The following is a 23,067-nucleotide window of genomic DNA, read 5'->3' on the forward strand; positions in this document are numbered from 1 at the left end:
CCATCACCATTTCTACAGCTCCATGCACCTTTGTTTATTGAACTCAAAATGAGGATCATCAGTTCTAAACGCTGTACATCACCTCAGGAGTACCAGCCATATCAAATCATAAAATTTCTATAACCATTCTGTTAAAATAATGGCTCAAAACTGCTAACAACCTGACCCGTATTGAGTAGTTTGAAAGCCAGCGATGCTGGCTGTCCAAATGCAATAGCCGCAGTAGAAGATTCATCCATAAAGAAAAAAAATCTGTGCATGTACATAATTAAAGCATCACTTTTGGGTAAACAAGTCCTTTACCTAGGACAATACAATTAAGTATATGTACTTCAGATTCCACAAAGACCAAAATGTAGAAAGACTTTACTATTGGATCTCTTTTTTACCTGCAGAAGTCTATAAAGACAAATAAAAACAGCAATTTAAATATAATACTTACATCCCCTGGAGCCACCACATCATTACAGAAATAGCAGCCAAGTTTGTATCCGGGTATGTTGGAAAACAGAGAAGACCCCAAGAAATCAGAAGAGCCAGGATTATCAGGGTGTGAATCACCAGCTTCATCTTGAGTCCCCTTCTTGAGGCCATGTCTCATCACCACAAAGGTGTCAAAACCCAGAGCAGCATTGATGACTAACTGTGGAGTCAAGAAATAAAGAACAACCTTAGAAATGTCAGCAATTGTAATCTGGATCACAATTATAACAACTGCCTGCTCAGAGATAACAGGGAGACCATTTCAGACCAGATTGTGCTTGCATTTCATAAAAAGTCATTTTGCATTTGTCACTGGCTCTCCAATAGAGAAAAAAGGATTCAACCCCAATACTAAGTATCTACACCCCCCCCCCAAATGTAATATGTGATTCCTTTTGTCTCTTAAAAAATACCACTGAAAGTGCTTTTCATATCTGTTCAAGAAGTTAAAAAAATTATTGTATCAAAAACCTTGTGAGTTGATAACATCCTGTACTCTCTGCTCATGCTGACTTGTCAATTATATTGTTCTAGACCAGGGGTGGGCAAACTTTTTGACTTGAGGGCCGCAATGGGTTCATATATTGGACCCGGGGGCCAGACCAAGAGTAGATGAATGATGTGTATGTGTCATCCATAGTAAGTATAGTAATATTCAGAAAAAATGAGGAAGGGTTGTAACAGCGCAAACACTGCAAAGTCCTGGGAAATGGTAGTATGGGGTGATGGTGGTATTAGTGGCTACTGTATGAAGAGCGTAGGATTCCGTGTGGCACTGAGGGCAAGGCTTCCAAATAAGCTGTAGCAACTTCTGTAGATGAGAAAAAGGAGAGAAGCGCCTCTAAGTGCAATAAGTCTTTTAATTCAAGTCTAAATGTAGAAACACTCACATGTGTGAAGTAATCATAAGCATAAAAACCGTGGTTAACAATCGTTAACGGTGGGGTGGTAACCCGGGTGAAGAGCCGTCATCTTACTGCGATGTGGGGAGGTCAGCTTGAAAAAGGAGTGCACTTTCGCCTTCCACGGCCAGTGCATGCTCCGAAACGCGTCGCAGTGCACCCTGGGATCTGACGTCATCACGGCCACGCCGCCGCTACGTTCCAGCGTGCGTTCCATCCGGCTCTGAGGGAGGACGTGCATGAAGGCCGGCCTCACCGCTGTTCCCCCTCCAGCCACCACGCTGTTCCAGCCGAGAGCTGACCTCCCCACATCGCAGTAAGATGACGGCTCTTCACCCGGGTTACCACCCCACCGTTAACGATTGTTAACCACGGTTTTTATGCTTATGATTACTTCACACATGTGAGTGTTTCTACATTTAGACTTGAATTAAAAGACTTATTGCACTTAGAGGCGCTTCTCTCCTTTTTCTCAGTATAGTAATATTCCCCCATAGTGAGCATAGTAATACATCCCCCATATAGTAATTCATCCCCCATAGTAATTCATCCCCCATATAGTAATTCATCCCCCATAGTAATTCATCCCCCATATAGTAATTCATCCCCCATATAGTAATTCATCCCCCATAGTAATTCATCCCCCATATAGTAATTCATCCCCCATAGTAATTCATCCCCCATATAGTAATTCATCCCCCCTATAGTAATTCATTCCCCATATTAATTCATCCCCCATATTAAGTCCCCAAGTCCCCCCTGTGTCAATTCACTTACCTTTGCTCCGCGCGTTCCTCTCGCCGTGTTCCCGCGCCGTTCCGGTCTTCAGGGCGGACTGTGAGAGGAGCCTAGCTCCCCTCCCCTCACGTTCGTCACGCTGCCCCGCCTACAAACATCCTGACAGCCACATCCACGGGCCGGATTAAAAGGTCCGCCGGGCCGTATATGGCCTGCGGGCCGTAGTTTGCCCATTGCTGTTCTAGACTATCCCTGAGAACTACAGAACAACTCTGCTCTATGTTTGGTAGAACAGTTGAGGAATGGGGATCCACAGTCCTGTATGTTTCTATTATCCTGATACTGAAAAATTTCATAGGGGAAAGCCCCCCTGAGGGTTGAGACATTTAACATACTGACCTTTTATATTATTCCTAAATTTCATAAAAATCCAACTAAACCACTGGTAAGACCAACAGTATCAGCAGTAAATGGCGCCTTAGAAAGGGTTGGTAAATATTTGGATAACCTCATTAAAAGCATGGTAGTCCAACTATTATCGTATGTACAGGATACGAGAGATGTTCTTTGCAGAGTCCAAGGGCTGGAGATCCCCCCGGGGAAACTTCTCGTTGGGGTAGATGTGGAATTTCTATACCTCCATACCCCACGATTGTGGTTTACAGGCGATGACTTATCTTCTTGAAATTCACTATCCTAACCTGGGTGCCCAGAATGCGTTTATTTTAGAATTGCTTGATTTTGTACTTTCTAACAATTTTTTCCAGTTCTTGCGAATATACTATAAACAGGTAAGGGACACCGGAATGGGTGCCCTGTAGGCTCCAGCATATGCCTGTTTACATTTGGGAAAATGAGTCGGATGTCATGTACCCCTCTCGTCTGTACCTGGCCCACGCAGTGACGTGGATCAGGTACATTGACGATGTCCTTATGGTCTGGACAGGGTCAGTTAAACAATTACATATGTTCATGACTGAACTGAATTTTAATGATCGGAATATTAGACTGACCTATAATTTTCATTACAAAGAGATTCCGTTTTTGGATCTCTTTATCTCCATTACGGGAGGCTCTCTTTGTGCTAGAACATTTAGAAAGGACACAGCAGCCAATACTCTCCTCCACACAAGTAGCCATCATCCGGAATCTCTGAAAAGGGGGATACCTGTGGGCCAGTTCCTCCGCAATAGGAGAAACTGTACCCAATTTAAAGAATTTAGGAGTGAGTCCAATCAGATGTATCAAAGATTGCTGGAATGAGGATATCCACATAGGTACCTGAAGCTAGCCAAAAAACGTGTATCAAGGAGGGAATGTAGTACTTTACTCCAAAAGCCAACTAGGGCCTCTAATAAAGATACAACTTTGAGCCCTACAAGATTTATTACCAAATTTGGTTTTCAATGGGGGGTAATAAATTCTATACTTTCCCAACACTGGCATGTCTTGACTTTTGCTAGGAGAGGTGACTATGATAAAGTACTTCTCTAGCATGAAAAACGTTGGATATATAAACTTGGTACTTTAATCTCGAATGGCCTAAATAATGAGACAAATTTGGGAGTCCTCTTTTCTGGCTAATGTTGCTATTGTCTAAATGCCTTAGAGGCCATTTAAACTATTTAAAATTTAATTTGTGCTTTTTTTGCTTCCCGGGGTCTACTATACAATCAGCTCCTAAAGAGGTGGTCCTCATGATATTGGGGGGGGGGGGAATCAATATTCTATTCCAAAAGCTTACTATTTGGGATATATTCTATGGGATAATGATTGCCGATCTGTGTCTCCACACTGGTACGCTCTACACAAGATGGCCATTTCCTATGGTTTGAAATTCTCACTTTGAGAAATGAGCTGAGTTCTGATTCAATAAGAGTAATTGGAAGCAGCTGAGGTTGCATAGGGCACCATTCAGTGTTAGGACTTCCACATTATGAGACTGATTCTATAAATAAAGTAGTTGAGCGCGCTCTCTACTGATCTTGAGAAAGCCCGTGTTCAAGGTAGATGGGTGAAACGTGTCGACTGTAGATCCTACATTAGGATGCCCCGGGACTACGTCTCAATGTCAGGTTATGCATAATCTTCATGTCCAGCTGACCATTGCGGAGCAGCAACTAATCTTCTCATACGCATGTGTGAACTTGCCCTGAACCCGGAAGGAGTGATGTTGAACCAGTGAGGAGCTGGGATGCTGAATTGACCATGAGGTTGTGGTTTACCTCCTGGCGGTGATAGACACCGTCGGTCCAATCCCATATCGGTCTGTGGACTATCTTGCGGTGAGAACACCAGGACATTAGTGGTACTACGGATGTAAGTGGGAACTTTACATTGCTATATCCCCTACCTTACTTTACCACTAATCCTAGTGGGACATGGATATCTGGACTGGATTGCAATCTTAGTTTCCTAGCTCGCCCTCCTACCCGGACATGCAAAATCACGTATGTGATTTTGCGCACCCGTGCCACCCTGTAGCAGTATATTTGCTATAGGGCGGTCGGGAAGCGATTAAAGGTGAGTTAGTGAACTGAGCAACAATAATTACTATTATTACTTCCCCTGTATGGTGTTACTGTATTTGTTATACAGTTTCCCCTTTTCTTTATTTTGTATATTCTATTATCCTGATAACATATGGTAAACACTGTAAGTGATGTCATGCTGGGTCTGGATGTGTGTTACCAGCAGAATTACCAGAGGAAAATAAAGGAAGAGAAATGTTTGAAAAAAAAAAACAAAAAAAAAAAAACCGAACAACACTAATGTAGCCAGCATTTCTAAGCACCAGTAAACTGCAATATATTACATTTTTGGTTTTTGGTTTTAGATATGGTTTAAAACTCAACTCCAATCAGTCTCTTCCAGGTTCTGACACCTGTCACCTTGACAGGAGTTGAAGGAGAAGCTCCCTAATGAGGTCACCTTATAAAATAAATGTCATTTTTACCAGTTCTAGGAATCCAAATATTGATTATGAGACATCTAATACAAGGGCTGCACACGAAGGGTACAGAAGACACAAGGTCTCAAAAATCAGCAAATCCTTCCAGCACATAATAATCTATTACAGACATTATCAAGCAGATATATCTCCTGCCCAAGTGCCTGTATAATGCTTGTTGCGACACCAACCATAGCGGGACATGGAGCCTGCACACAGATACATGCTACAAAAAGTTACAAGGTTTAGGGGGCTCAACTGCAATTCCTAATGTCACCAAATGGGAAGAACATAATATCAGTATATGAACACACGTGTTACCGCCCCCTTGATGTCACTTCTGGAGTGTGTTCCACGCCTCTCCTGGAAGTGCAGTGGCCATCTTGCCTGTGTGTTTCACCACACTCAATACTGCTGGTCAGCTCAGTTTGTCTCCCTGGCATTATACCTGATGAACTTTTATCTGACTGCTATCTAAGTGCTTTTAACCTTTACTACTCAATATACTGCTGCATACTGCACTTAGAGGCGCCTTCCTTGCTATTTAGTATATGAACACCACTGACTTTTGGGATCCTAAAGCCTCATAACAAAACATCCATAGCCTGCCTGCAGCCATCAGGCCATAGGTTAAACACCATTGCACTAAGCAGCAAGCAACACCTACATATTTATTGAGCAAATTTCGTAGCTTCCCATGTACATAAGTATTACATTAAATACAGAAATATAACTTTCAAAACATTAACACTAAATGATAAGGATATTTCTGTAAACACATTCACAGATATATCTACAAAAAACTAAAAACAATTAAAAAATAAATACGTTTTTACAAAACGCAATGAAAATTATACTATTATTATGACTTGAAAAAAATTATGACTTGAAAAAAACACATTTCAAAACTGAGTCACTGATAGACCACATAAAACCAAATTTCAGCGCCGGACCCTTTTATGATCTCTTCCCATAAAATTAGTGGAGTCACCACAGTGCATATAGTATTACCTAAAGTTACTTTTTCTACTTATTGCATGACTAGTGTTTCCTACAAAACCCCCTGCATCATTCATGTGTCACATTGGGAGGAATGGAAAGTTAGATGGAATTAATTAGGAAGGATGGAAAGTACAAGCTTTGGGGTTTTTCGTTAAAATACTTCATAGGACAGGACTAGCAGATTACACATGTATGACAAGTGAACCTTTCTAATGAAAGTGCCTGAGAGAAAGAACTGTCTCAGTTTGTGATCCCTATGCAACCAGATTTTTCCTTACAAGAAAGAAAAATTCCAAAGGTTGTGCGGGTAGGAAGTAAGGCACATACAGTATTTCCCCTGATATAACAAATGAAAACTAACTCGACACTTTCAGCAACATTAGAATGCAACCACAAACTAGGTGCTAATACAATCAATGGGGTAATGTATGCATCAACATTATTTCCTGCATAATTTATTTGTAGCAACTATTTATTTTTATTAGCTGGACTTAAATAATTAACGTATTTCTAAAGCCAAAATGTTTTTCAGATAGCATATGGAATGGTTATACCCCTGTCAAGCTTCACTTCACTATGTCCCATTAAAAAAGATCTAGGATTAAATGTTCTTTTACAGTTCTGTTCTCTATAGCACAAAGTATATGTAGTAATCTGTCCCATGTTTTTAAGTGCTTTCAAAGCCCAGGTATGAAGTTCGACCTGTACCCCTCCCCTCCTGCTGTGGTAAATTTGACAACAGCTAGGAAAGAGATGGCTGATTCATAGCTCCAGCTTGTCTTGTCTGTAAGCACTCTCCCGAGACAATCAATAGCAAGAGGAATGCGGAAGCTGACAACTCCCCCTTCACTCTACATTCTTCTTGCAGGTTGCTTTCCGCAAGTAAATCAATCAAAAAGGAAAGAAAAGCGCAGGATGAAAAAAACTCAAATTACCAAAATTATATATAAATATATAAAATTAAATATAAATACACAGCAAACCTAAAACTTTCTTGCTTTCCGCAAGTGTGCACAGCTGAGACAAACTGCGGCTATGAATCAGCTGTTTCCTCCACAGCTGTTTTCGAGGAGAAGGGCAGCAGAGTCGGACATCATACCTACTGTTAGAAACACGAGACATAGTACTATATGTCCCAGACATTACGATTCTGGGGCCTGTGCAGTTCTTGGCTGTATGTACACATTTTTGACACAGATCAGACCCTGCTGCTGTCTTTCCCCTTGTGACTTTTTAAAATGTTACACTCTCATCAGTGGAGGAGAGGTGACTGAGGAAACTGACTGCCTAAAGGTAACCCCCCCCCCGTAGACTAGCTCAAATTTCAGCCAATTCCCACTGAATCAGACTTGAGTCCTGGGTGGTCCTGCAAGCACCATTACTGGCGGAACAGTGGTTGCATCCTATCAGATGAAGTCATTGTTTGCCCACAGCTGCCTGAATACAATGAAGATTCTTTTGTTCATGCTCTTAGTGTTGATGAAGGAGTCTAAGGATTTTCTCTAACTCTCCTATGGGCTGAAAAGCTGAAATTCAAGCAGTCTTGTGAAATTCAAGCAGTCTTTCAAAGTTACAGAAAGTAGAGTCCTGGATAGATTGCTGCACATTGTGCTGTTTACTGAATGAGCCCTAAGATTGAAAAAAATTGCTAAAACATAATATCTGTGCTAACAGCAACCAATTAGAAAACAGTATTAATTAGTTCAATGACATGTTTCTGCTCTAACTACTCTAAAATTGCTTTTATTTAGCATGTAGTATATATTAAAAGATGAGAGGGCCAATCAAGAACAAAGCAAAAGGATCTCTTTAAAAGGGCTGCTAGGAACTGACTGTGGCTTTCATTCATTTCTTCATTACCTTCTTCTTACTTGCTGCAATGACAGTAGGCAGCCAGCGACTCTCCCGTGTGTCCATTAGTAGAAATATAACATCATGTTCAGCAATGAGAGCCTCCAGTTTCTCTACGTCTCCACAGGCCTGATTCATGGTCTCATCAGTGAAGTTCACAGGGTGACCCGGCATTGGTATACTCAAGTTAAATCCCTGAGTGGTCTGTTAAGAAACAAAAAAATACCAATCATATCAGCAGTCTGCAAAACTGTAAGCACCGTAAACTTTACATTTACACTGTGAATGCATGCAGTATTTGGAAGCATCATATTAGCCACTTAGGCTCTGGAAGATTTGACCCCCTTCATGACCAAGCTATTTTTTGCTATTTGGATTGTTATTTATTTATTTTGTATACTAGTAATGGCAGTGATCAGCGACTTATAGTGGGTCTGTGATAATGCGGCGGGCAATCTGACACTGGGTGGGAACGGACAATGACATCTTCAGTGAGACTAATACAGTGTACTCATGACACTGACTGGGAAGGGGTTAACATTTAGAGGCAAAGGGTTAACTGTGTGCTTAACAATGTGTAATGTGTTTAAAACAGGCACAGTACTGCTCTCTGTACAGAGCCCTGTGTACTTAGTAAACAAGGGGCTCTCTATTGTCATTCACTAAGCCGATCAACAGGTCCTTGCCATAAATCATTGGCTAGGGCCTGCACACTGACTTGTGCTGTAGCGAATGACATCACAGACGGGGCGGGCAGGCGTGAGTGCCGCCTGCCCAACTTGCCGCAGTATATGTACAGTTGTGTTCAAAATAATAGTAGTGTGTTGAAAAAAGTGAATAAAGCTCAAAATCCTTCTAATAGCTTTTATTTCCATACACACAAATGCATTGGGAACACTACACATTCTATTCCAAATCAAAACATGAAGAAAAATAGATCAAATTTGTGTTGTTCCTCTAAAAAAAATTGAAGAAAAGTGAATATTAGACTGTTCCAAAAAATTGCAGTGTTTGTACTCTTCTTTCCAAACTCAAACATTCACTATATAAACTGAAAAATGTTTGAAGATTTTGCTTTCCTTTGAATCACTTAATGAATATTTGGTTGTATAAGAACTGTTTCTGAGAACTGCTGTACATCTGTGTTGCATGGAGTCAACCAACTTCTGGCACCTGTGAACAGGTATTCCAGCCCAGGATGATTGGACTACATTCCACAGTTCTTCTCTATTTCTTGGTTTTGCCTCAGAAACTGCATTTTTGATCTCACCCCACAAGTTTTCTATTGGATTAAGATCCGGGGATTGGGCTGGCCACTCCATAACGTCAATCTTGTTGGTCTGGAACCAAGATGTTGCACGTTTACTGGTGTGTTTGGGGTCGTTGTCTTGTTGGAACACCCATTTCAAGGGCATTTCCTCTTCAGCATGACCTCTTCAAGTATTCTGATGTATTCAAACTGATCCATGATCCCTGGTATGCGATAAATAGGCCCAACACCGTAGTATGAGAAACATCCCCATATCATGATGCTTGCGCAACCATGCTGACTGTCTTCACAGTGTACTGTGGCTTGAATTCAGTGTTTGGGGGTCATCTGACAAACTGTCTCCGGCCACTAGACCCAAAAAGAACAATCTTACTTTCATCAGTCCACAAAATGTTGCGCCATTTCTCTTTAGGCCAGTCAATGTGCTCTTTGGCAAATTGTAACCTCTTTAGCACGTCTTTTTTTCCAACAGTGGGACTTTGCGGGGGCTTCTTGCAGATAGCTTGGCTTCACATAGGCGTCTTCTAATTGTAACAGTAATCACAGGTAACTTTAGACCTTCTTTGATCTTCCTGGAGCTGATTCTTGGCTGAGTCCTTGCCAATTTGACTATTCTTCTATCCATTCGAATGGTAGTTTTTCGCTTTCTTCCACGTCTTTCAGGTTTTGGTTGCCATTTTAAAGCATTTGCGATCATTTTAGCTGAGCAGCCTATCATTTTCTGCACTTTTTTATGTTTTCCTCTCTCCAATCAACGTTTTAATCAAGGTACGCTGTTCTTCTGAACAATGTCTGGAACGACCCATTTTCCTCAGAATTTCAGAGAGAAATGCACTGTAACCAGCATGTACAACATTTGCTGCCTTCCTTCCTTAAATAAGGGCAATATTTGCCACCTGTTTTTCAAAGAATGAATGACCTCACTAATAGAACTCCACACTGCTATTATTTTGAACATGACCCTTTCAATTAGTGATTCAATTACACAGAATCAGCAGCATGCATGTCATGACTGTTGGGTCTGTTGGATTTCTATTACTCTACTACACCTGCTAGTAAATTATTTGCCATGTAGAAATATCATTTCTACCAAAAACAGTGATTGATCAGGTTAGTGATGTCTGACTGCTATTATTTTGAACACAACTGTACATGTGGCAGTCAGCAAATGGTTAAAGGGAAAGTACAGTGCATTCTTAGAAAGTACATATTTCAGTTATTAGTTCCCTTTTTACATTTTTGGTAGATGTTGGAGGTGTCAACTACCTGCCAATGGTCTAGCTTGCTGTCTGTTTGTGAGATCTCTGTGCTTTCATTTCTGCATGCCTGCTGTGGCCATTATGAGGCATTCCCACTCTTCCTGGCGGTTTTCATATATTTTAAACTAAGTAGAATGCAACAGGAAAAGCTTAAACACAAGCAAGTAGGCAGTAAGACCAGAAACTTCCAAGTGAAAAGTACATATTTATCACAGGGAAATCTCTCTCTCTATACAAAATAAATAAAATATACATATAGTATATAGATGCTATTTTGATATTTTAGGCATTCCTGCTCTGAGGCTTGCTTTGTCCAACCAAAACCTCTGACTATAACCATAAAATAAGAGCTATCTCACTGCTCCAACTCATTCACATATGTGTGTACCTTTCAGCTAGACCTACTGAGTCAGGTTTAATAACAGAGTGACAAAGAGATGCGGGATGCATGTGAAAATGGGAGCTTAAAAACTGCTGGCTCAAATGTTCATTAAAATATGCAATATGCATTGCTTTCAAATATAGATACTTGTAAATCAATAGCTACAGTATGTTAGTGCAATTACTCAAATGATATGTAATATCACATAGATAGGGAGTGCAGTGTTTGCAATGTGTCGGCTGCAGCAGCTGCAAAAAGTGGTAAAGCACAGCAATTGTGTAGCACTGCCAATCAGGCAGCACAGCCTGAATATGTAATAGGAAAGCTTGGCTGCCCCCAGGTGAACAATTACAAATGGGAATAGGGTTATCAAAGCCTTTTGGACAAAGCTATTTTAATCATACGCCTCTTCTGGGTCACAGCAGTGCACGGACTTCTGCATTCCTTTGACTCAGAATCAGTCAACACCGGGCTAAAGCCTGCTGTTAGCTGATGTCACAGAGCCGCTGCAAGATCTGGAAGCATCCAGACAATATTGCTGGGATCCACCCAGCTGCCTCCAGCTCTCATCGTGTAGCTCAGTGTTGGAGCCAGCTGCACCTGCCCCTCTCTAGCCTGGCGCTCCAGTGAGTGCTGGAGGTGCAGAGCAGAGAGCAGTGACTGTTAGTCATTGGGCCTTACCAACTACAAATCGGTAAGGCCCTGTTCACACTAGTGTGATTATTCCTGTGTCGGCTGTTGCACTGCAATTCATGACAATGGAAATGAAAAAAAAAAAACCCATTTAGCATAGCATCCTGGCCACTTCCAGTAGAACTAGACACTCAGCTATGCCTGCTGGGTCTTCCTGAGTCTTTAGAATTAGACATTTATCTGTGCACCTGTTTGCATGCGGTATTGAAGCTGATCCCAAGCTGTGGTGCCTACCAAACAACAATGGCAATAAATTAATGCTTAACTGCAGGCAAATGTTTTTTTCCCATGCAGCGCTGCTGTGCCCGCACTGCACAGGGTATCTCCTTGGTTTTTTTTCTCCAAGGGGAGAGAAGAGTGGCACACCCCTTATGATTAAGTGCATGGCACGAAACGCATCAAGGAGGAGCCGTACGCCGTGACGTCACGCCGCCGGAGCCTCGAGCAAGTCCGGTGGCCATCTTTGTTCTTGGATAGTCAGTGTGTTACTACTTGCTTTTAAACCGATTTCAATCATTTTTACCCACGTGGATGGCATTAGTTAATAAATTCTTTTAAAATTACTACACTGTGGGCATCCTTTTCTTTGGCTCTTTTATGAGCTAAAAAATCCACACAGCCCAATACGGAGGACGGCTGTGGTACTGCATGTGACCCAGAGGAAGGGGATTCCTGACAAGGCTGTGTTCACCCTTAAAGGGACCTCCGGCTGACCACACTATATACATATACATGCATATTGTAAATGCGCATCTGGTGTGTAATTTTACTATATCCCTGGCACATCACTGAATGATCATATTTGGCACAAGGAACACCACTTAAAGATCACGTTTAAAAGGACCTTCACCTATTGCCACTATTTATGGACATTGTTTTGTCACTTGTTTACATTAAGATTGAATACTTTCTCTTTACCAGCACTTTATCAGCACCTTAATTTTTGCACATTTCATCTTGAATGATATTATGAGTTTTAATATGAGTTTTTAAATGTGCACTTTATTACTGGATATTTAGCGCTGCACCTGTTAAATACTATATGGTTTTGCAGGTTATTTGGTTGCCTTTTTGGTGCCATAGCAGCTTGGTTTTAGTGTTCGCTTGTATGTTTGTTTTTCATATAATTACCTGATATTCCAATCCTCCCAGCACAAGACCGGTCCAGAACCTTTGTGCTCCAGCGGTCTTCAATAGTGGACTGTTCCTGACATCATCACGCCCACAACAGGCTCCACAGACCAGGAACAGTGCATCACTGGACCATGGGGGACCAGAGGAAGGATTGAAGGATCGGATGAGATCACGTTTAAAAGGGCCTTCACCTATTGCCACTATTTATGGACATTGTTTTGTCACTTGTTTACATTAAGATTGAATATTTCCTCTTTACCAGCACCTTAATTTTTGCACATTTCATCTTGAATGATATTATGAGTTTTAATATGAGTTTTTAAACCTGCACTTTATTACTGGATATTTAGCGCTGCACCTGTTATTACTATATGGTTTTGGAGGTTATTTGGTTGCTTTTTTGGTGCCATAGCAGCATGGTTTTAGCGCTCGTTTGTATGTATGTTTTTCATATAATTACCTGATATTCCAATCCTCCTAGCACAAGACCGGTCCAGCACCTTTGTGCTCCAGCGGTCTTCTATAGTGGACTGTTCCTGAAAATCACACCCACAACAAGCTCCACAGACTAGGAACAGTGCATCACTGGACCATGGGGGACCAGAAAAAAAATTGAAGGATCGGGTGAGTATAAGCTTTCTGCTGAGCCCTAGAGAAAATGAGCAGCTGACCTGTGCAGCACTGGCACAGCCCCATTGCATGGAAAAAGACATTTTCCCAGGAGTTAGGCTTTAAACATTACCATAAGAAACTGATCTATGACCACACAGGTTGCCTGGAAAAAAAAAAAAAAATCAGAACATTTTGGGTATGTGGCAGGCAGAATCTTCTACTTGAGGTCCATTAGACACAGCTCCTACTTGATTTTAAGCAGTGGCTCTTATGTGTTTAAGTGGATATAGTGTACTCTGCAGTGTCATACAGTATATATTTGTGGTCTGTTATGCCTACTTAGTTTCAACTATCCCTATATTTGAAATTGCACACAACACTTCTGCTATATGTTTTCATAGTTTCTCAATCGATTAGACTCTTAATTATAGCAGCTTTGAAATGCAACCAAATTACTGAACCCATCAACAGCTTCTCCTTACCACACCAGGAAAAATCTTCTGAAGTTTTTCCGCAGCTGCCAAAGCCTTTGATTTTCCACCTCCAAGACAGTCTTCAAACTCGTACAGTGGTTGTCTTACAGGGTTTGAGTAGGAGATTTTGGCATTATCCACAAACGTTATATGCCTAACACCCCATCCCTTAAAAACAAAGCAGGAAACAAAATATTATTGCTTTAAAAGTTTCATTCCTATTGGAAAAAAGTAGAACATGGTTTGAAATACAAGAAGCAACTGAAACTGGTGCATATGAGCAGTAATCTTGTTTTCGCATTTATATACTAGAACTACGAGAGACAAACTGGCATATAAATTAGTCTGGATCGCAAACACCCTGCCATATTACGTGTCTGTTCCTGCATTCTTCAACAAAGCAATGCAACTGCACCAAGAAGGGTTTTATGGCAGGTCTCAGACATGGTTAGTTATGGTACGCTGGTGAAGAGCAGCTACCACACACAGAAATTAAAACTCAAATTTGAAGACTTACTGTAAATGTCAACCAGAATCTTGGGAATACACATTTTTTTTCCACAAAGAAGGGTGGCAGTAAAATTTAATTTGGTTATGTTCTATGGTGCATGGAGCAAAGCGACTAATTATTCATAGAAACAGAGAAAACCAGGGCAGAGATCATAGTGCAGTACGAAAAACATTTAAATTAACTGAACTAGGATCTGTGCATTGGTTTTCAATGTGTTTCTTTACATATCCCTGGAGCTCCCTCCTCTGGCAACCTGGTAGCAATGAATCATAGTCTACCATAGTTCGATGCCTCTGTTAGAGAATGAGCTACCCGTGACCAAATTTTATTGATTTATTTGTAATGCTACACAATTTTGTTTTATTCATCCTTTGATTCATACTGTTTAGCAGATCCTTCCTTTCTCCAAGAAAGGGGCCTACTGTGTCTCACATTTTCCATCCCATTTCTCTCTTTAATATAGAGTTGAAACTACACAAAACTGCTCAAAACAGTTAAAGGAACACTTTTTAATCAGAGTATAGCATCAAGTCAATTAAACTCCTGGGATATTGATAAGATCAGTTAAATAGCAGATGGGGTTGTTAATCAGTTTCAGCTGCTCTGGTGTTAATGAACTTAACAACAGGTGACCTAGATGGGCAACAATGAGACAACCCCCAACAGAAATGGTTTTACAGGTGGAGGCCACTGACATTTTTTTCACCTAGTCATCTTTTCTGTTTTTCACTAGTTTTGCATTTGGCTAGGGCCAGTGTCACTACTGGTAGCATGAGGCGAAACCTGAGCCCTACAGAGGTTGCACAGGCAGTACAACTCCTCCAGGATGGTACATCAATACGTGCCATTGCCAGAAGGTTTGCTGTGTCTCCCAGCAGTCTCAAGAGAATGGAGACAAGCTACTCCAGGAAAGCTGGACAGGGCTTTAGAAGAACCCATCAGCAGGACCGGTATCTGCTCCTTTGTGCAAGGAGGAAAAGGATGAGCACTGCCAGAGCCCTACAAAATTACCTCCAGCAGGCCACTGGTGTGACCAATCAGAAACATACTTTATGAGGGTGGCCTGAGAGCCCGATGTCCTCTAGTGGGCCCTGTGCTCACTGCCCGGCACCACAGAGCTCGATTGGCATTTGCTATTGCACACCAGAATTGGCAGGTCTGCCACTGGTGCCCTGTCCTTTTCACAGATGAGAGAAGGCTCACCCTGAGCACATGTGACAAATGTGATATGGTCTGAAGAGGCCATGGAGAATGCTATGCTGCCTGTAACATCGTTCAGCATGACCATTTTGATGGTGGGTCAGGGATGGTCTGGGGAGGCAGATCCATGGAGGGACGCACAAACGTCTACAGGCTAGACAATGGCACCCTGACTGCCATTAGGTATGGGGATGAAATCCTTGGACCCACTGTCAGACCCTACACTGGTGCAGAGGGTCCTTGGTTCCTCCTGGTGTGCGACAATGCCCGGCCTCATGTGGCGAGAGTATGTAGGCAGTTCCTGGAGGATCAAGGAATTGATACCATTGAATGGCCTCCACACTTGCCTGACCTAAATCCAATAGAACACCTCTGGGATATTATGTTTCGGTCCATCAGATGCCACCAGGTTGCACCTCAGACTGTCCAGGAGCTCAGTGATGCCCTGGTCCAGATCTGGAAGGAAATACCGCAGGACACCATCCATCATCTCATTAGGAGCATGCCCCGACATTGTCAGGCATGCAAACAAGCACGTGGGGGCCATACAAACTACTGAGTACCATTCTGAGTTGCTGCAATGAAATTTAGCAAAATGGACTAACTGCTGCATTTTTTCACTTTAATTTTCGAGGTGTCTTTGAATTCAGTCCTCTGTAGGTTGATCATTTTCATTTTCATCAAACGATGGGGCATCCTTATGTTCCTAACACATTACTCAGTCCATATCAGTATACATATCCAGCATGATATTTTTCCCTATTGAGATCTGATGTGTTTTCAAAGTGCTCCTTTAATTTTTTGAGCAGTGTATATGCAAAGATGATTGCTAATCGCATTGTTGATATACTACAATCTTTAATATGTTTGGACCAATCCAGTTTTACTCTAGGACAGAAATCTTCTGGTACTACAAGAAGCCTTCTAAATGTTATTCATTTTGCAGAGAAAACACCAATACCTTCCCTGCTCTTGCCGATAGAAGCAGAGAAGGCTTAGAATTACTTAGGATACATTGGGAATACCTTTCCTTGGTACTATGTAAATTCAGCTTCCAAGGCAGAATATTATCAACCAATAAAGCCCTATATACATGCCCGTTAGCTCAAGTATATACTAGCAAGGCACTTTCAAAACGATCTCTCATTGCAAACAGATTGAGGCAGAGGTGCCCACTCTCACTCATTATATTTAATTTGTTAATGGAACACTGGGCAGCAAATATCCAATCGCACGATAGCATATTAGGCTTCCAAGCCAAAGCCAGAGAACGCAAGATCAGTCTTTTGGCTGATGATGTAATCCTGATGCTGAACTAACCCTTGCCACTCCCTGGCTGTGTTATATGATGGGTAGGTACCCTCTTCCATTTCTAATGTCTTCCCTGCTTTGGGAGCGGCAGAGTGGACCAGGTTGTGCGGGACCCAGTGATAAGGATCTCTTAGATAATCGCCATTATTTCATAGATTTGGTATGCGTTATCCTACTTAACATTTTATCCATATCTGACTCTTATTTGTTTACTGGCCCTTTCTTAGAGATGTTTGTTTCCTTTCAGTTTACATTCTGAAGGTTTTCCTCCCTAGAATTGGTTGAATGCAGGATGACATTGTGAAACCTTGCCATCATTTACAATTATTCTATCTGTACAGACTGCAATGATTTGGGGAATTTTCATTGATTGTACATTTATTAAAAATTCATTAAAAAGCTTATTGAAAAATAAAAAAATCCTCCTTTTCACTTCCGGCAAGCATTAGTCAGGGCTAAGTACTCAGTCTTATGCAGGCCATAGATGGGTCGAAAATCGGCCGATTTTTTGGCCGAAAATAAAATCGGCCGATTTTCGGATCGTTAGTGGGCTAAATGTTCGGCCGTTTTTCGGTATTTTGGCAGATTTTATCGGTAAAGTTGGAAAAAAATTGGCCGATTTTCGTGGCAATGATGGGCAAATCGGCCGATCTTTTACCGATAAAAAAATCTGCGCATGAGCAGTGACCTGCAAGAGGAAGACATGAAGAAGAGGATGGAGAAGAAGAGGAAGAAGGAGAAGAGGATGAAGAAGAAGAGGAAGAAGGAGAAGGAGAAGGGGAAGAGAAGAAGAGGATGGAGAAGAAGAAGAGGATGGAGAAGAAGAAGAGGATGGAGAAGAAGAGGATGATGAAGAAGAAGAGGATGATGAAGAAGAAGAGGGTGAAGAAGAAGAGGATAAAGAAGAAGAAGAGGAAGAAGAGGATGAAGAAGACGAGGATGAAGAAGAGGAAGAAGTACAAGAAGAGGATGAAGAAGAAGAGGATGAAGAAGATGAAGAAGAAGAGGATGAAGAAGAAGAGGATGAAGAAGATGAAGAAGAAGAGGATGAAGAAGAAGAGGATGAAGAAGAAGAAGAAGAGGATGAAGAAGAGGATGAAGAAGAGGATGAAGAAGTAGAAGAAGAGGATGAAGAAGAAGTAGAAGAAGAGGATGAAGATGCAACAAAGTATCTATTTGTTTCCGAATAAAAACATCTGTATCCTAAATGGATACAAATAGATACATTGTTGCAACCGCTATAAATGTCAAGGAACTGTCAAAGAAATAGCAGAGCTCTCTGCAGGGACATTTTTTGCCGGCTCTAGACAGGATGAAAATCGGCCGATTTTTTTTACCGTTGCTGGTAACGTCGGCCGCTTGAACGACCGATTTTTCGTTTTTTTAAAGAAAAATCGGCCGATTTTCGACCCATCTATGGCCTGCATTATTCCTGGTAACTAATTATTCATAACTGCTAAATCTGATGACAGATAGGAGCTGAAAATAACAGTCATTGTACACAGCTGTTTCAGGCTATTTTGCCATTGTCAGTTCATAGTATGACTAACACTGCATTATGGAACAGATCTTGGGGAGTATCAAGCATTTACGGTGAATTTACTGTAGTTAGCAAAGAATATATTTTCAGAAGGCAGGCAAAAAAGGAGTAATATCTACTTTTAAAACTACAAAAATATTTGAACACTGCAGAAGACATAAAGGAAGTCCATGACTGATCCACGTTTGGGAAAACTAGAACCAATAATCTTCAATAATGTAAACTAAACCAGGATGAAAGCTTGTCTGATGCTATTTAATGGCTGCCACTCACCATTAATGTCCGGGCCACATTACACCCCAATGTGCCTGCTCCCAGTAGCAAGCACTTGGAGGAAATGACTTTCTCCAGGTCCAAAGTAGGCACTAGTCGCCAGCGCATCAACTTTAGATTCAGATCCACGGAAGATTCTGCTAACCTGGAAGAAGATTGCAGTATTTCAGGGGAATATTTGAATGGTTTATTTTCACTTTATTCTTCCATGCCCCTCTAGAGAATGCATAACACACATAACATCGTTTTTTATGACAACAAATCAATGGCTTATGTTTAAATGTAATTATTAACTGATACCAGGAAGCTCTCCCAAACCACTGGGGACCAAATTCAAGTTTCTATTACAGTAATTATGGTTAGAGACACTTCCTGGAAAAAAAAATCAATTTTGGTTTAACTTCCTGTTATGTTGACTAAATATAAATGAACCCGTAAAGCCTTCCATACAGATCCTAAATGCATAACATGTAGATCCAACATTTAGGGCTCATTCACAATACACAATAATATGCATTGGTGCAATGTGGTGCCAATTATTCCTAAAGGCACCCCAACACACATAACATGCGTTGAAGTGTGCTACGGAAAATGCTGTGTGCAAAATGTTTGGTCTGTTGTAATGTTTTGAGCATTCCATTCAAATAAATGGGCAGCCCTAATGCAACACATGTCAATGTGCCAACCAACGCCTGTGCATTTAATACCCTACTAGCGGACCAGGCTGGTGTGAATGGGCCTTTAGATGGTCTATGGACTTCCAGAGATGTTTATTTATACTTGATTTTACTGCATAGATGTATATTTCTTTTTTATTGTCAATAATACTTCATACTCAGTCACTATGGGATTCATTTTCTGTATTCTGCCACAAACCTGATTGATCCTGCTGTTCTCTATCTCCCCATCCTGTCCATGTCCCCAATTAAGTTGGGTATTTTGCAGAGCAGTGTTGGCAGCTATGTTCAGTTTTCAGAGTATTTCTACCCTGAACATTTCCTCATCACATCGGAGCAGAGTCACACGTGCGATTATACACTGTTAAGTGATAGCCCACTCCCTCCCTCCTCCTCCGTGCCAACTAACCAGGTAAACAAAATTGGGGTGAAATTTTATATCTTGATTGATGGAGGCTTCACCTTCCTCTTATTCTAAGACACAGGCTGGCGACATGAGACACAGCCGTTGACTGGCAGAAATCTGCCCACACCATGTTAATGCCAAAAAATAATAAAGATTTGATTTCAAATATATATTTGTATGACAATTTAAAACAGATTATTGATATTAATTATTTTTACTCTGTATTCCAAAGGCTGTTTTTTTTTTTTTTTTGAACATGTGACAAGCAGCAGAGGAGAAGCTTCTCCTGCTTATGTTTCTCTGCAGACAGGCTGGGAAAAGTTGGGTCATGTGACAGCCGTATATTGATCAGGAAAAAAGGTACTTAGATTTTTTAAATTCAAATAATTACAGATTTATCATCTAAATAGAAGGGATAATGTAAATGAACTCCTTCCTGCCTGGCCTATTGTAAGAAGATGGCCGAGCGGGATCCCCATTATCCTGGGAGGACGTCATATGATGTTCTCCCAGGATCGCACCAAGGGCCATGCTCCGGCACGACCTGTCACCGGCTGTGTCCACCGGACATGGCTGATGACAGGTTACTACACCGGCCTGCTGACGTCCTCCCAGGATAATAGGGTTCCCACTCAGCCCTCATTGTACAATAGGCTGGACGGGAAGAAGTTAAAAATATAAAAAAAAAGTTTTTTTTACATACTGGTGCCAGTCAGTGTCCCTAATCAAAGCCACACCAGTTATATGATGATACTGTACTGCATTGGTGACAGTATGTAGAAAAAAAAAATGATTTTTTTTTTCTCATTTGTCAGTTTTTACATACTGTATATCCCATAGTTTGTGGACTCTATAACTTTCCTACCAACTAAATAAAAAACACTGATTTGGGTTATTTTCACCAAAGAAATGTAGCAGAATACATTTTGGTCTAAATTTGTGTAGAAAGATTATTACAAAAATTAAGAAAAACGCATTATTTTTGGTCTTTTTTTCATTTATAGTGCAAAATATAAAAAAACCCAGTGGTGATTAAATACCACAAAAAGAAATCTCTAGTTATGTGAAAAAATGATAGAAATTTCATATGCATACAGTGTTGCATGACCAATTGTCATTCAAAGTGCAACAGCGCAGAAAGGTGAAAATTGGCCTGTGCAGGAAGGGGGTAAAAGTGCTCAGAAGGCAAGTGGTTAACCTGTTCCCAACTTACCAATAGCAGAAAGGCGTCCGGGCGGGACTCTCGACGATCCAGGTGGGCGTCCATCCTGGATCGCACCTCGCACATGCCTGCAGGGCCGCGCTTTGTCAAGATCAGTCACCGGCTCTGTACCTTGGACACGGCCGCTGACAAATCTGGGTACTGGCCCATTGCCAGTAGCATGTGTCCTGCTGTGACCAATCATAGCAGGTCACATGACAATTGTAAACAATGGATGGCTTCCTTTCATGCCATCCATTGTATACAATTGTGTCACTAGCTGTGATTGGTCACAGTGATCACCTGTACACAGTGATCACCTGGCCAATCACAGACCATCTGTGTCACGTGATTAGCTGTGACCAATCACAGCTATTCACAACAACAAAAAAACAAATTAATCGATTTAAGTCAGTTAAATGCCTGCTTATAGATTATAAATTATTTGCTATAAGCAATCATACTGTGTAAAAAAAAAAACAAATTACTGATCACGTCACCAAAGTAGTACAACTATGTAACCATTACTAGTACTATGGTCACATTATACTACTCTGGTCACAGTATTATGAAGAAATAAATCTTAAAAAAAAAAAAAAAAAAAATATAAAAAATAAATTTCCTTATTAGGGAAATGAAGCCAGAAAATACTGTGTTGCAAGCCAAAAAAACTGACCAACTCCTAAAGCTTTCCACATACATTACGTTGTATAAACAAACTCAAATATACAGTTTATTAAAAACAAACGTGCAGAGATGATAAAGGGATTTTTAAGTTAATTATTGGAGCTTGTTATAAGCAACCCATTGTTAATGAAGAGACAGAGACTCAGATTCTTAGACAGATAGAAAGGGCTGCAAGGACTGGGACAGTGGTAATAATGGGCGATTTCAAGTACCTTGAAATTGACCGGTGTAATAGCACAGCTGAACAGGGAAAGGATGGGCATTTCAAAATCTATTCGAAAATAATTTTATGGTACAGTGTATAGTAGCCACAATTAGATATGATGATCGGATGAACCTGGTAATCTAAAACACTGAGGCTTAGTATGTCTAAATAAAAAAACATCTGGGTAGCAGTCACCATAACATCACTTCATTTAAGTTGCAAACAAAAAACGCACACACTGGAAATAGAAAAACACTTAATTTGAAAAGAACAAATTTTGCATTGCTAGGGGCTGTTCCCCATGATTTAGACTGGGAGGGAATATTGTCATCAAAGAATACAGAACAGAAATAGGAATGTTTTAAATCAACTATGTGTCCTCAGAAAGCTGAGCTTTGTTATTGCAAAACCATTGTTTCTAAATTGTAGAGACCCTTTAACCACTTGCCTACCGAGCACTTATACCCCCTTCCTTCCCAGGCCAATTTTCAGCTTTCAGCGCTATCGCACTTTGAATGACAATTGCGCGGTCATGCAACACTGTACCCATATGAAATTTTTATAATTTTTTTTCACACAAATAGAGCTTGCTTTTGGTGGTATTTACTCGCCGCTGGGTGTTTTATCGTTTGCGCTATAAACAAAATAAGAGCAAAAAAATTTGAAAAAAAAAAAAAGTTTTTCTTTGTTTCTATTATGAACTTTTGCAAATAGGTAATTTTTCTCCTTCATTGATGTGTTTTGATGAGGTTGCACTGATAGGCAGCACTGATGAGGCTGCACTGATATGCAACAATGATGCGCACTGATAGGCGGCACTGATGGCTGGCACTGGCTGACGGCACTGATGGGGGCACTGTTGGGCACAGGTGGGTAGCACGGATCATCAGTGCCCTGATGATCGGTGTTGATCCGTCCTCTGACATATGCCGGCTATCGGCAGTATTTTACTCACACTGAGACAGCAGTGCAGTCGATATTGTTTCCATACAGGTCTCTGCCCCGTCGGTAATACTCGGAGATGGCTGGGACCTGGTGATTGACAGCAGAGGTCACAAATGGCGGCGTACCCCCTATCCGGAACTGAAAAATCATGTATATATACACGTGATTTTGCACACCTGTGCCACCCTGTAGCAGTGTTTCTGGGGCAGCGCGTAAGCGGTTAAAGTAGAACTATAGGCAAAGGTTTGTTTGTTTTGTTTTTTGGTCAATTTAGACAGGAGCCAATTCACCTACCAGCATGTCTTTGGAGTATGGGAGGAAACCGGAGGACCCAGAGGAAACCCACACAGGCACAGGGAGAA

The 23,067-nt window shown here is 41.1% G+C and overlaps 1 protein-coding gene across 3 annotated transcripts in view; it reads right to left on the bottom strand.

The window, feature by feature from the left end:
• ATG7 (autophagy related 7) overlaps positions 1-23,067 on the bottom strand; it is a 398,197-nt gene that overhangs the window by 331,398 nt on the left and 43,732 nt on the right. For all 3 annotated transcript variants that reach the window (XM_089678709.1, XM_089678707.1, XM_089678708.1), the window contains exons 11-14: positions 18,585-18,729; positions 13,759-13,917; positions 7,936-8,130; positions 443-643 (exon numbers count right to left, since the gene is read on the bottom strand). In XM_089678709.1, the coding sequence (XP_089534835.1) occupies positions 443-643; positions 7,936-8,130; positions 13,759-13,917; positions 18,585-18,729 (700 nt within the window). The remainder of the gene's footprint in view (positions 1-442; positions 644-7,935; positions 8,131-13,758; positions 13,918-18,584; positions 18,730-23,067) is intronic.

The sequence above is a fragment of the Staurois parvus genome, unplaced genomic scaffold (assembly GCF_062004578.1).
Source record: "Staurois parvus isolate SC_StPar_1 unplaced genomic scaffold, SC_StPar_1.0 ptg000209l, whole genome shotgun sequence".
In the NCBI taxonomy this organism is placed as follows: Eukaryota; Metazoa; Chordata; class Amphibia; order Anura; family Ranidae; genus Staurois; species Staurois parvus.